Genomic DNA, 11150 nt, shown 5'->3' on the forward strand with positions numbered 1-11150 from the left:
TTTATAAGGCTATTATCTTAATGAACCATATAAATAAATATTGACTTGTTTTCCACAACAGAAAGTAGGGATGCGCATTAAAACTATTCTTCTACATCTTGATTTTCATTTCTTTCTTATAAAGGTGATAAAATTATCAGAAAAGATTCGTTAATTCATCCATTAACATTTAAAATAAAATAGATAGTCTCTTGTGGTATAGTTACGGTCAATGTGTTTATAAGTATCGTGTTAGTCTTTCAATCAGAACACACTATCAAATTAAGCCACTGTATTATATCATAAAATTTCATCTCGAATGCACGTATATACCACATGATTGCCTTTCTTTGATTACTATAATTTCATGCCAGAAGCTCTTGTAAAAACGTTCAGTGTTTCAAAAGTAAAATGTTCGGTTAGCTGAGCATGCAAAACTTATCTATGAGTAAGGATGAAAATTGATTTTATTTAGATTTTTTTAATATTGAGCATTCTGTTAACAAAAATAAACCATAAAAATAAAGTATTTTTGATAAAGTATTTTTACATTACCCTGTATACATATATAGTCCTACTAGCATCAACATCTTCAAGTTGTTTTAGCCTTCGTTAATCTTAAAAGCATTTCACAATAAATAACTCATTTTCTACTTTTCAGGCTCTTCAGAAAGACAAGAAGGTCAGTATTTATCCTATATTCTAACGTCCAATGTGCCTAAAAAGGGCAAAGCATCGCTAACAGCAGGCTAAATGATTCTTAGCCTTTGTACATGAAATGAAATATGAAATAATTTGAAAATAATAGTTTTTGTTTCATTTATTTATATAGACGGTGTTCTGTACGTTCTATTAACGAGAAATATATGTGCTAACATACTTCTATCAAATCCATCGCTGGACTGGACCTCCATTTAGTCATTGTTGTTCTCGTTTATTGATCACTCTGACATAGTCATGCCAATAATTTTTAATATACTTTAACATATAGTGATGAAAAACTATTCGTTTTTTGTTGTTGTTGTGTTTTCTTTTGCCATGGAACATAACCAGTGTGATATATATTCTAGTTGTGTGTTCAGTCAATTAAATTAGAACATACACAATGAATATTGATATTACCGATAAGTCATTTGTTTCATTTACTTACTTATACTAGAACCTTCACAAATAAAAAATTCTATCTCTGATCCATGAGGTAAGACCATAAATCTGCTAGGATTTCCATTTGACATTTATATTGCTCATAAAATATAAGCTGATTACAGATAAGGCAAAACAACAAGAGAATCTACTTTGAACTCAAAGAAATACAACATAATATGTCAACCCGTTCAAACACTAAACAAAATATGTAATCAAACGATATGTGTTTCTTCTGTTTTGAGACTCTAGAAGTTTCTGCTATTATGAAGACCCTTGGTTGTTTATAAAGTATCTTAACGCATGGTAAGGAGGTTTTTCGCCATTTATTTCAATTTTTCTTAGAAACACTCGTAAGATTTTACGATAGATATATACATGTCTACTGTCTGTTTAAGAATTTACGAAAGTATCAGCATAACATTGCTTTAAAATGAAATTTGGTTTTCTTTGCACTCGTACAGCTAAAATAATATTTCAGAAGAATGGTTACGAGCATTACTGACACGTACAGCATATATTCGACTGATAATAAATAAGTTAATTTTTATGGCAGGGTATTAAGCGACTTGTTTAAAAAACTTTTAAATTTCTAAAATTTCTTTTAATTTTAATATTAACACTTTTTGAAAATGAACAGCTTTGTACCTTTTTGGTTAAATTTTTTAAAAACTTTTACCTGTCAATAATTGTTTTTTCCCGGGCTTGCAATGGAAATGCAAAAATTAAAACAAAATAAATTGTTTACTCTTTTTCCAATTTTCTTTTTTGGTTTCAAAATGAAGGGTGAAACTATTGCGTGTTTATAATAATTTTGGTAACATCCGCTACGATGAATGGTGTATTTGCTTGGTTTTGCAATTAACTTCATTTGAATTACTTGAACTGAATTAAGGCAAAATTTTTTTCAAAAATTAATATTTTTATAAATGAAAAAAATCAACAACAAGAAAAATTTCCTAATGGGTTTTCGTTTGAAGCAAAAAACAAAAAGAAGTTAACCAAATTCTTAAAAAAGGGCAAACTTGTACGAAGGTTTCAAATGTTATTTCCCGCGTTTTTCAAAATATAAATTATTTTAATTTGCCCTCCATTTAGGAATGGAGGGGTACTTTTAATTTTTCATCATTATAAAAAAATGAATAAATAAAATTCCCACCGCCCTGAAGATTTTTTCATTTAAAAAATTTTAACCCTTTTTTATCAATGCTGACTTCTTAAAAAGATTTAATTTTTATTTAACACCTTTGGGTTCCCTTTGGGCTTAATTACATTTAAATGAGGCTTTTTTGTTCTGGGTATGGGTCGAAAACAAAATAAAAATAGCCAGGTAGTTTCAATGTTTATCATAATTAACAAATTTCTTTGGAATTTTTTTTACAAAAATGCTAGGAACTTTATCAGATATCTAAGGAATTTAGATATGTTTTTAAAATAGAAATAAGTCTGGTTTTGTACATTTATCGATTTGATTGCTATCATTTAAATGGTCATGTCATCCTGTTTCAATTCTTGATAATCTGTTTTGTGTCAACATTAATCAACTTACTGATCGCTACCAGAAAGCGTTAATTACAATTAACATTGCATGTAATGCGCATATGCAAATGTGTGAAATGTCACTCAGTAAATCTTTTTTATAGCATCGAAAAATCAATTACAATAATCATTTGTTTCGAAAATTTGTTTTGGTTCGATGGGTTTCAGATTATGTAACTTATACATTGCATGATAAAATGGAGAATTCTTCCTAAAAGGAAAATATCAATATCAGTAAGACTTTGAGAAAACATTAATATATTTATATATACTTTAGGTAAACCAGGGCATTTCTCAGTTACAAATAAATTGACATCAATGGTGATTTTAATACTATTTTGTAAAATAATGTAAGACATCTTTAAAACAATCATATTGTCAGTTAACTTCAGGCATTTTGAACATCATCATTTCGATTTCGTTCGTTTTAGCTCATGTTTTTGTCTGACAGATCTCTGCTTTGTTGACATGTTTTTAGGTAAAGATACAACATTAACAATTATAGAGCTTTATGTTTCGTTTCTATCGTATAAGAAATAAACTTTACCGGATTGCATGCGGTGATTCGCAATAAGTTTGTCTTTAATCGAGATAATTCATGCCCCCTGACTTAAATCAGACAATCTTTATTACAAACAAATTTTCCTCTTGAAACTGAACTATTTTTCCTCGCGTGTGAGGGAGAGGTATTGATAAGACATACGAAACAATACATTCTCTAGACAGATAAACAAAACAATCAATATGTATGATAGCATGCGTATGTAACAATGATTTTTGATTGCCATATAATCAACTTTTTGACATTGTATGGGAACTATTACTAATTTGATATATAGGCAATTTGCCTAAAAGAATTGCATGAATTTATATTTGATTGTTTCCCTCATGCCCGCATAAGACGATTTATAATTATGTAGAGCGAAAGCAATAGGAAATTATATTCGATATAGTTCATCTGTAGTTTGAATTCTGAAACAATTTGGATTATTTTATATAAGGATAAAAAAGAAACATATTTTCAAATAATTCTATCTAACACGCAAATTTCTTGCAAAAAATGATACGAAAATACTACAAATAGAAATACAATAGTTGGTTAAAGCCAAAACCACTGCATTATCATCGGTGGCGGATTATACTGAATGAGAAACACCATTGTATAAACATTCGTCATTGTACAAATGTGATGTAAACTTACTTCAGAAGATTGTACAAGATTGCCTACATTCATAAACAATATTCTCGTTATCTTACATGAATATTTTAATGTAATATACAGTAAATGAGTGTTCATGCCATTTTAAAATAACAACACTACAACATTCCAACAGTTATATTCTATAATTTCGGAAATGTATACGCCTTAAGCATATTGGCTTCTAGAAACAACATATTGGTTCATTTAACACACCTGTCTTACAAATGAAAAACATTAATTTAATTAATATCAATAGAGACAATAATACAGTGATTGATTTAGTTCTACTTAGCATCCGTTCCTAGGTTAATTAGACTATATTCTTGCCATTCTTGTTTATTAGAAGATACTTCTTTCGTTTTACATACTTATTTATATTAAGATTACCTTTAACTCTACATATGTAATTATTAGAGATATGTTTCTTGTGTTCCATACTTAGACACACTGATCACAAAACACATACAAGAAAAGTATGATATTCACAACCATTCAGGCAACATTGAATATATTCTTTGCAAGGAAAAGACAAGTTTTCCAATTTTATAAGAATTATGATGTTTATATCAATGATCTTTATCGCATACAAAAGAAGTTTTCAGTTAATGAAATCATTTACTGGAATCTTTGCACGAGACAGCTATTAGTTCTTGGTAATTATATTGTATATGAATCTAATATCAAACCATATCATATTTTATTTTGACAAAATAATATGTTTTTAAGAATTAAAACATAACAACATATAACGACACAACAATATGAATATTTTGTTTTACACAAGTGCCATTAATCGTGATTAAAATTTAAATAAATATCAGAACAAACTTGTTGATATTGATTATATAACAAGTTTTTTTTATATAAAATGATGTCACATATTTTTACGCTTATAACTATTTACTTGGGTATATATATATATATTTCAACAAGAGGTTTTGTAATTTATTTTAATACAAGTTAAACAGATGTAACATATCAATTACATACATTTTAAATAATGTTAGAACATCATATCTGGTATAATTACTTATACAGTTTGGATGTTTCTTAACTTATTTTATTTATTGCCAATATTCAATAAATATACGTTAATAAAATTAACATGCTACAATACAATTATATAATTGTGTTAGACATATATTGTTTGAATTACTTACAGTTGAAAGCCCATTCTGCCTGCGGGCTATTGTCGACGCACAGCACAACTGTCCTTTCCGAATCCTCACAATTATTCTCCGCCATCCTTTACACACAGTTGACTTAAAAATCCAAATTATCTGTGAAATAGAAAGATGTATCTATTCAAAGGAGAGTTATTGTATTATTCCCTGAACAATAAGAAGCACCTATGAAAATATTCAATTTCAATAACGCCAGGAGATACAATATCTGAATAATATTAGAGATAGGAAAATAGCGTTCAGTGAGGAGAGACAGCTCCTTGGTAACGATATATCTCGGCACGCGCGCGTTATGTTTTCAAACTCATTATTGAAGATTCTCTTACTCAAAGCGCCACGTTTACGCGATTTACGCCTGGAATCGATGACTTATCAGATAATAAAAAATATAATGCAGAATTCACAGTTACCAGAATAACAGTAATGTATTCATCACTTGTTACTGAAACATTTCTTTTCTATTTTTAGAAACAGCCGAGTGAAGAATCGTTACCTGAACAGCCTTACCAAAACTATCGATCTGTTTCAAGCAGAGCTTTCTGGTGCTTTGTTTTCTTACTTTAGGGAAAACTTCTTCATTTGTTAACTTAAACTTGATTTCCAGTAAGAAAAAAAAGTCTACAAAATAGGCGACGAGAAGTGAAAAAATCGATAACATACGTGATTTCATTTGGTGAAAGCTGGGAGAATGTTCCACTAATGATTAATTTCCTAGACATTTAATATTGTCTAATGGATATCCAAACCTTGTCCATCCATATATAATTCGCCATAAAATGATACTCGTTAATCAAATATTTCTGAATGAAGACGAAAGTAAGACAAATGCAGACTGGATACAGTTTCATACAAATTCATATATCTACATCAGCATCTATGTTATATATAAACACTTTCTCCATGTGACAAATAGTCCGGGAAATAAACAGAAGAATAATCATAAGTTTATTGATAATGATGCATTCATGATAGAGGTAAACAAAAATAAATAGTATCCCAGTATCAAAAAACATCATACCTACGATTACTTGTTAACATTTTTATCAGAAAATATTTATACTTCCCTTTTACAATGACCTTGGTATTTGATTAAATGCGTATAAACTACATATAACCCTCGACTTTGTCCTACCACACTAGCATGTAAATCAATTATTTGATTTCCTTATAATAAGGGCATATATTCTAATAAGTTAAATGAAATGGTTTCTTTTTGCGATATTATAACAGTTTACACAATGATATACTTCTAGCCTATCGCAATAAATAACCCATGCAATTTGTATTATTTCTTGACCCACAAACATAAAAATCTTTTAAATATCCTTAAAAATACTCTAACGCATACGCGCTTAACACATTCATAAATATCAAATCCCACCACCACTTTTGATGTATCCAGAGTTTTAATACAAACTTTATCAATAAATTTATGTTAATAACTTTAAGTGTAACATAACTTTAAGCCAGGTATAAATTCATATCTATTTTGCAGGTAACCGCTTTTTATAAACATGTATTCTAAACAATCTCCAAATTAATCATTATATTAATAACATGATAATAACAAAAATATTTACTCACAAATGTAACCTTCAGAATCCTTTCCGTTATAAATTCACCTTCACCGCTCTATGTATATGTTTCATTTGACAACCTGACAATTTGCACGTAATTGTGAAAATGATCACATGTTATCATACATACCCTTTGAAGCTTTCGTGAATATTAATAGTTTCTCCTCAAAAATGTCTAGGGAATGGAATATTAGATTACATGATTACTGGTAAATGTTCGTTTAAAGTAGATTGAACAATCACTTTATAGTGAAATGTTTCTAAACTATTAAATCTTTAACTCCAGCGGATTGTTACTGTTCATTTTAATTTAACTCAAATCAAATAGACCCAATACGTTTGCAAAATGAGGTAACGCAGTAATATATATTAAATGAGGTACATATAAACGTTATTTCTTTTAAAGTTTTATGTTAACTCATATAAAATATAACCATTACGACGAGTTTGTTGTAATTAAGAATGCAACAACACTTAAGAGAAATTTTATATATGTATATAACTATTCTTCTAAAACAATTTCCAAACATACAAAAATATGTTAAAAATATTTACTGCAAATGTTTATTCGCATTATAAGTAATCATTAAAATATATGCATTCATTTCTTACTGAAAAATTTAGCTTCTATAAAGACTTTATTGAAAACAATTTTCTTATATTCTCCCTTAATTTACATTATATTTTAATTCGGTAATATCTTGATAAACTATGCTTTTTGAAACTTTAATATTGTTAAATCTTCATTTGAAAATTATATTTATTACATAAAACCATAAAAATTGAGTTACAGGACCTTAAACTTTCATCAGGTAACAGATAACTATTCGATCAGATAGTTTTTAAAAGTAAAACGAGACGTAGCTGAGTATTTTATTCCCTCCATCTGCACACCCACCCAAAATCACGTATTCATTCATGTTAATCAGACCTAGTGTTAGACCGTTAATTTTATTCCCAAAAGCCGCCTATCATGCATTAAAGCTCTATTCAAGTTTAAGTAATCCTGTAAATTATATCACTCAACAAAGTAAAAATAGATTGTCCCTGTTTGCAGTGTGCTTATAGTTTAATATCTTAATGTCGAAACAGTATTGAAGTATATTTGATAAAATAATGCTATCATTTTATACCGTTTTTCCAAAAGTTTTTTCTTTCTTTATTTTTTACTTTGGCCTGTTGGATAAATTGTTTTCGTCCGTAAATTAACATTGTATATTTTTGTCCGTAAATTTACATTGTATATCATCACTAATAGTGGTATTACGATAAATGCTCATTGATTTATATGAAATAAACAACACACACTGTTTACAATTTCAGTGTATTGTAAAAATCAATGTATAAGCAAAAACAATTAAGTTAACACGAGTGTGATTAAATCTGAAAATGTAAAATGTACAATCCTCTCATTTTTTCGACTATAGATTGAACAGCCAGAGTCAAACATAGTAAGACATTTCAATCTTTCTGTTCATTTATTCCAAAGTTACAAGTAACTATACAGCTAAAGAATCAATATTGTCTGTCCTGAATGGGAAAATCAAGACTGACAAAGTACTCTGATTAAAAAAGATCTCAGAAAAGTGCAATACCTTAAAATGTATTCAGTTATGTAACTAAGTTAAATGATAGACTAACAACAGTTAATCATAGCACATGAACAACATGTTTACGCACAAAAGAACAACAAAGAAATATAGAACAAAACACAAAAAGGCAGCAAAATATTGATATATTTTTAAGTATTCAGGTTTACTGATGAGGGTGTCTCATTGAAAATTCCATGATAACCGCCGTATGAACAAATATGTGGATGTTCGGAAATTCAAATTTCACCAGACTTATGTTTAATTCTACTTAAGCCGGTGCTAAGGGGGCATGGACGGTAGTTTGCAACTGACAGTACCGTCCATGTAAGGCTCAATTAAAAAGAGCCTGCAACATCTTTTAAAGAATCAAAAGAAATGGTTGCTTTATATAACATTTCTTCACTGGTTCTTTGATTTTGTATGGAAAAAATCAAATTGATTTGGTGGTTATATCATTTACACATTTCCGTTCAAATATAATCCTTCTAGCAGCAGAAGCCAAACATGATGTTTAGTGAAATTTCTTTGTAAGTCATGAATGACAGGTGGTATGTTTTTTGAGGTGAAAAGAGTCGTCTGCTTACATTTGATACATAATGATCATATTTATTATATTTTGCAAACAAGACAGTGGCTAGATAGTTCCTATCGTAGATTTGGGAAAGAACTGCGCGAAAATCGTCGTAATATTTAACTTTCTACCATACTTTTTAAGCTGAATTCACTGCGACAATATACCAATATGCAAATGTCACAACATAAACATTGTGAATGTACTCATTTCCCATGGTTTATTCATGATGAAATTCTTCTTTTTCAAAATATCTAAATTAGTAACTGTTAAAAGAAAACTTGTTTATTTCTACGCTCTCCTAATCAGTCAGAAATTACAAAATGTGTCGTTCTTATTAATATCTTAATAATATCTGGTTTTTGCTTTTGTATACTTTACATAACATTTCAATTAAATCTTTATTTATATACGCAAATTTGTATTACCACAAGAGGATCCACGTTTAAATTGTGATATTATTTTTAATTCGTTTAAAGATGCATACCTAGTTTATCAATAATATTGTCTGCAAATTTGTGCAAGTGGATTTTGATCGACATGCGTTTTCAAAATATGTCAAAACATTTTTGTAAGCCGCATAAAACGTTAAATCACCTTAATCGTATAGTCAACAGTCTTCAACGCAAATAATCAAAAGCTTTATCACAGTCACTCACTCAGAAGAATTAATCCTGGAATATCATTGTTTTAGCGTCATTCAAATTATTAAAGATTATATCATTTTTCCCTCTTAACAATAAGCCGTTTGTTAGTGACTAACAAAACTAGTTTTTTTTAATTTCATTTTTTGCCTTTTTTCAAAACTTCTATATGTAACATTAACATAATTTGCATTGTTAATATGGCAGATTTTATTAAAAGATGTTAAAATTAAAGGTAGGGGAATCCGGAAAAATATGTCACCAGTAAAATACGGACGAATTTTAAATCCCGTTGTTGTCATCTTCAGAAGAAATATTTTGAACTCCCCGCCCATCCCGCAAGTAATTTCTCTCCCTTTATCAGAATTCCGCACCATTTGACGATACATCCCTTGAAAAGAAGCATGCGCATGCAAGAAATATACACCACACTGTTTTCTCTTTGTTTGAGGCGAAAGTTTGAAACCCTTGCCTAAACATTGTTCATATAATTTTCTGGTACTTATGTCATGACTTTTGAAAACTTTACGTTATACTAAATATAATTCAGACAAATTGCCACTAAATTAGATGAAATTTGTAATTTTAAGATTTAAAATCCATAAGTGCTTTGATCAAACTGCCATTTAGATAATAGTTGATTTTTAAATCAAAAACAATAAATTTAGTTCATGCTTTCCAGTGTTTAATATAATATATCAGATGATTATATTCTGATCAACCACTAATGAAATTTATAAAATATAAATTTGTCACTGTAGCCGGACTATATCTGAATGCGGATGAAAAGAATATCATAACTAAAAATGGAATAACTGGCAGAAATAAATGCCGTCATACGTAAATTTGCTTCTTTAGGAAAAGAAAGTTTATGTCCATGTCATCATCATACTTCATGTTAAAATGTAACAAAATTAGAGAAATTTCACAAAACGACATTTCAAAATTGATGATGACGTCATGATATGATCAGAAATGCTATAATTTTCATTTCTCAAAAATCTTTTCTTTTTTGTATTTTGTTACAGTTTTATAAATAAATATTCAGTTACCATGTAGATGAACTATTTTTGCTTCCTTTGCTTTCTTGGCAACTGGTATAATTATAGTAAATTAGTATTTTGTATGGAAGTCACGACACATTACTTAGTGCTACTTTCTTCAGCTGTTAAACATCCAACTTGCTCAAATCCATTACTAAAATATTCTTAAACACAAGTTTTACATTTCTAAAAAAAATTAACAAATATGGATTTCTGAGGCATAACGTGCCTTTTAAAAGCATGAAATATAAAGAAAATTTATTTGTTTTACATATAACATTGAAATATATTATATTCGTGAACATCAGCTATTATATTTTCACTCTCGACTACGCCACTCGTGAAAACATTTAATCTGGTGTTCACTCAATGAAATATATTTCAATCTTACAAGCAAAACAAACAAATATCCTCTATACAATGATTGTTTGAAGATATTTTATAAATGGTCATAAATAATAACAGAAAACAAAACACAAAGATAATAAAAGTAACGAATATTTTATTAATAAATATTAACGATAATTATTTATCATACAGTCGTCTTCAAAAAGAATCGACGTGTCATAAAATTAAGTGTCAGATTAAAACTGAATAGCAAGATTTAGGTTTATTAATTATAATTGAAACATATAATGGGACCTAATAATGATTATAGCATAATAACATACTATTAT

At 28.6% G+C, this 11150-nt stretch overlaps 1 protein-coding gene across 2 annotated transcripts in view; it reads right to left on the reverse strand.

Annotated features, from left to right (window-relative positions):
- The window catches only part of LOC132728598 (universal stress protein in QAH/OAS sulfhydrylase 3'region-like), a 153839-nt gene extending 147095 nt beyond the window's left edge, over positions 1-6744 (reverse strand). Inside the window, exons 1-2 of one of the 2 annotated variants that reach the window (XM_060714269.1) lie at positions 6631-6744; positions 5023-5142 (exon numbers count right to left, since the gene is read on the reverse strand). In XM_060714269.1, coding sequence (XP_060570252.1) covers positions 5023-5107 — 85 coding nt within the window. In that variant the 5' untranslated portion in view covers positions 5108-5142; positions 6631-6744. Of the gene's footprint in view, positions 1-5022; positions 5331-6630 lie in introns of those variants that run through there. The other variant, XM_060714268.1, reaches the window with a different exon arrangement.
- Positions 6745-11150: the final 4406 nt, after the last annotated feature.

This window comes from Ruditapes philippinarum, unplaced genomic scaffold, assembly GCF_026571515.1.
Source record: "Ruditapes philippinarum isolate M1 unplaced genomic scaffold, ASM2657151v2 ctg953_1_1_1_1, whole genome shotgun sequence".
NCBI classification, from domain to species: Eukaryota; Metazoa; Mollusca; class Bivalvia; order Venerida; family Veneridae; genus Ruditapes; species Ruditapes philippinarum.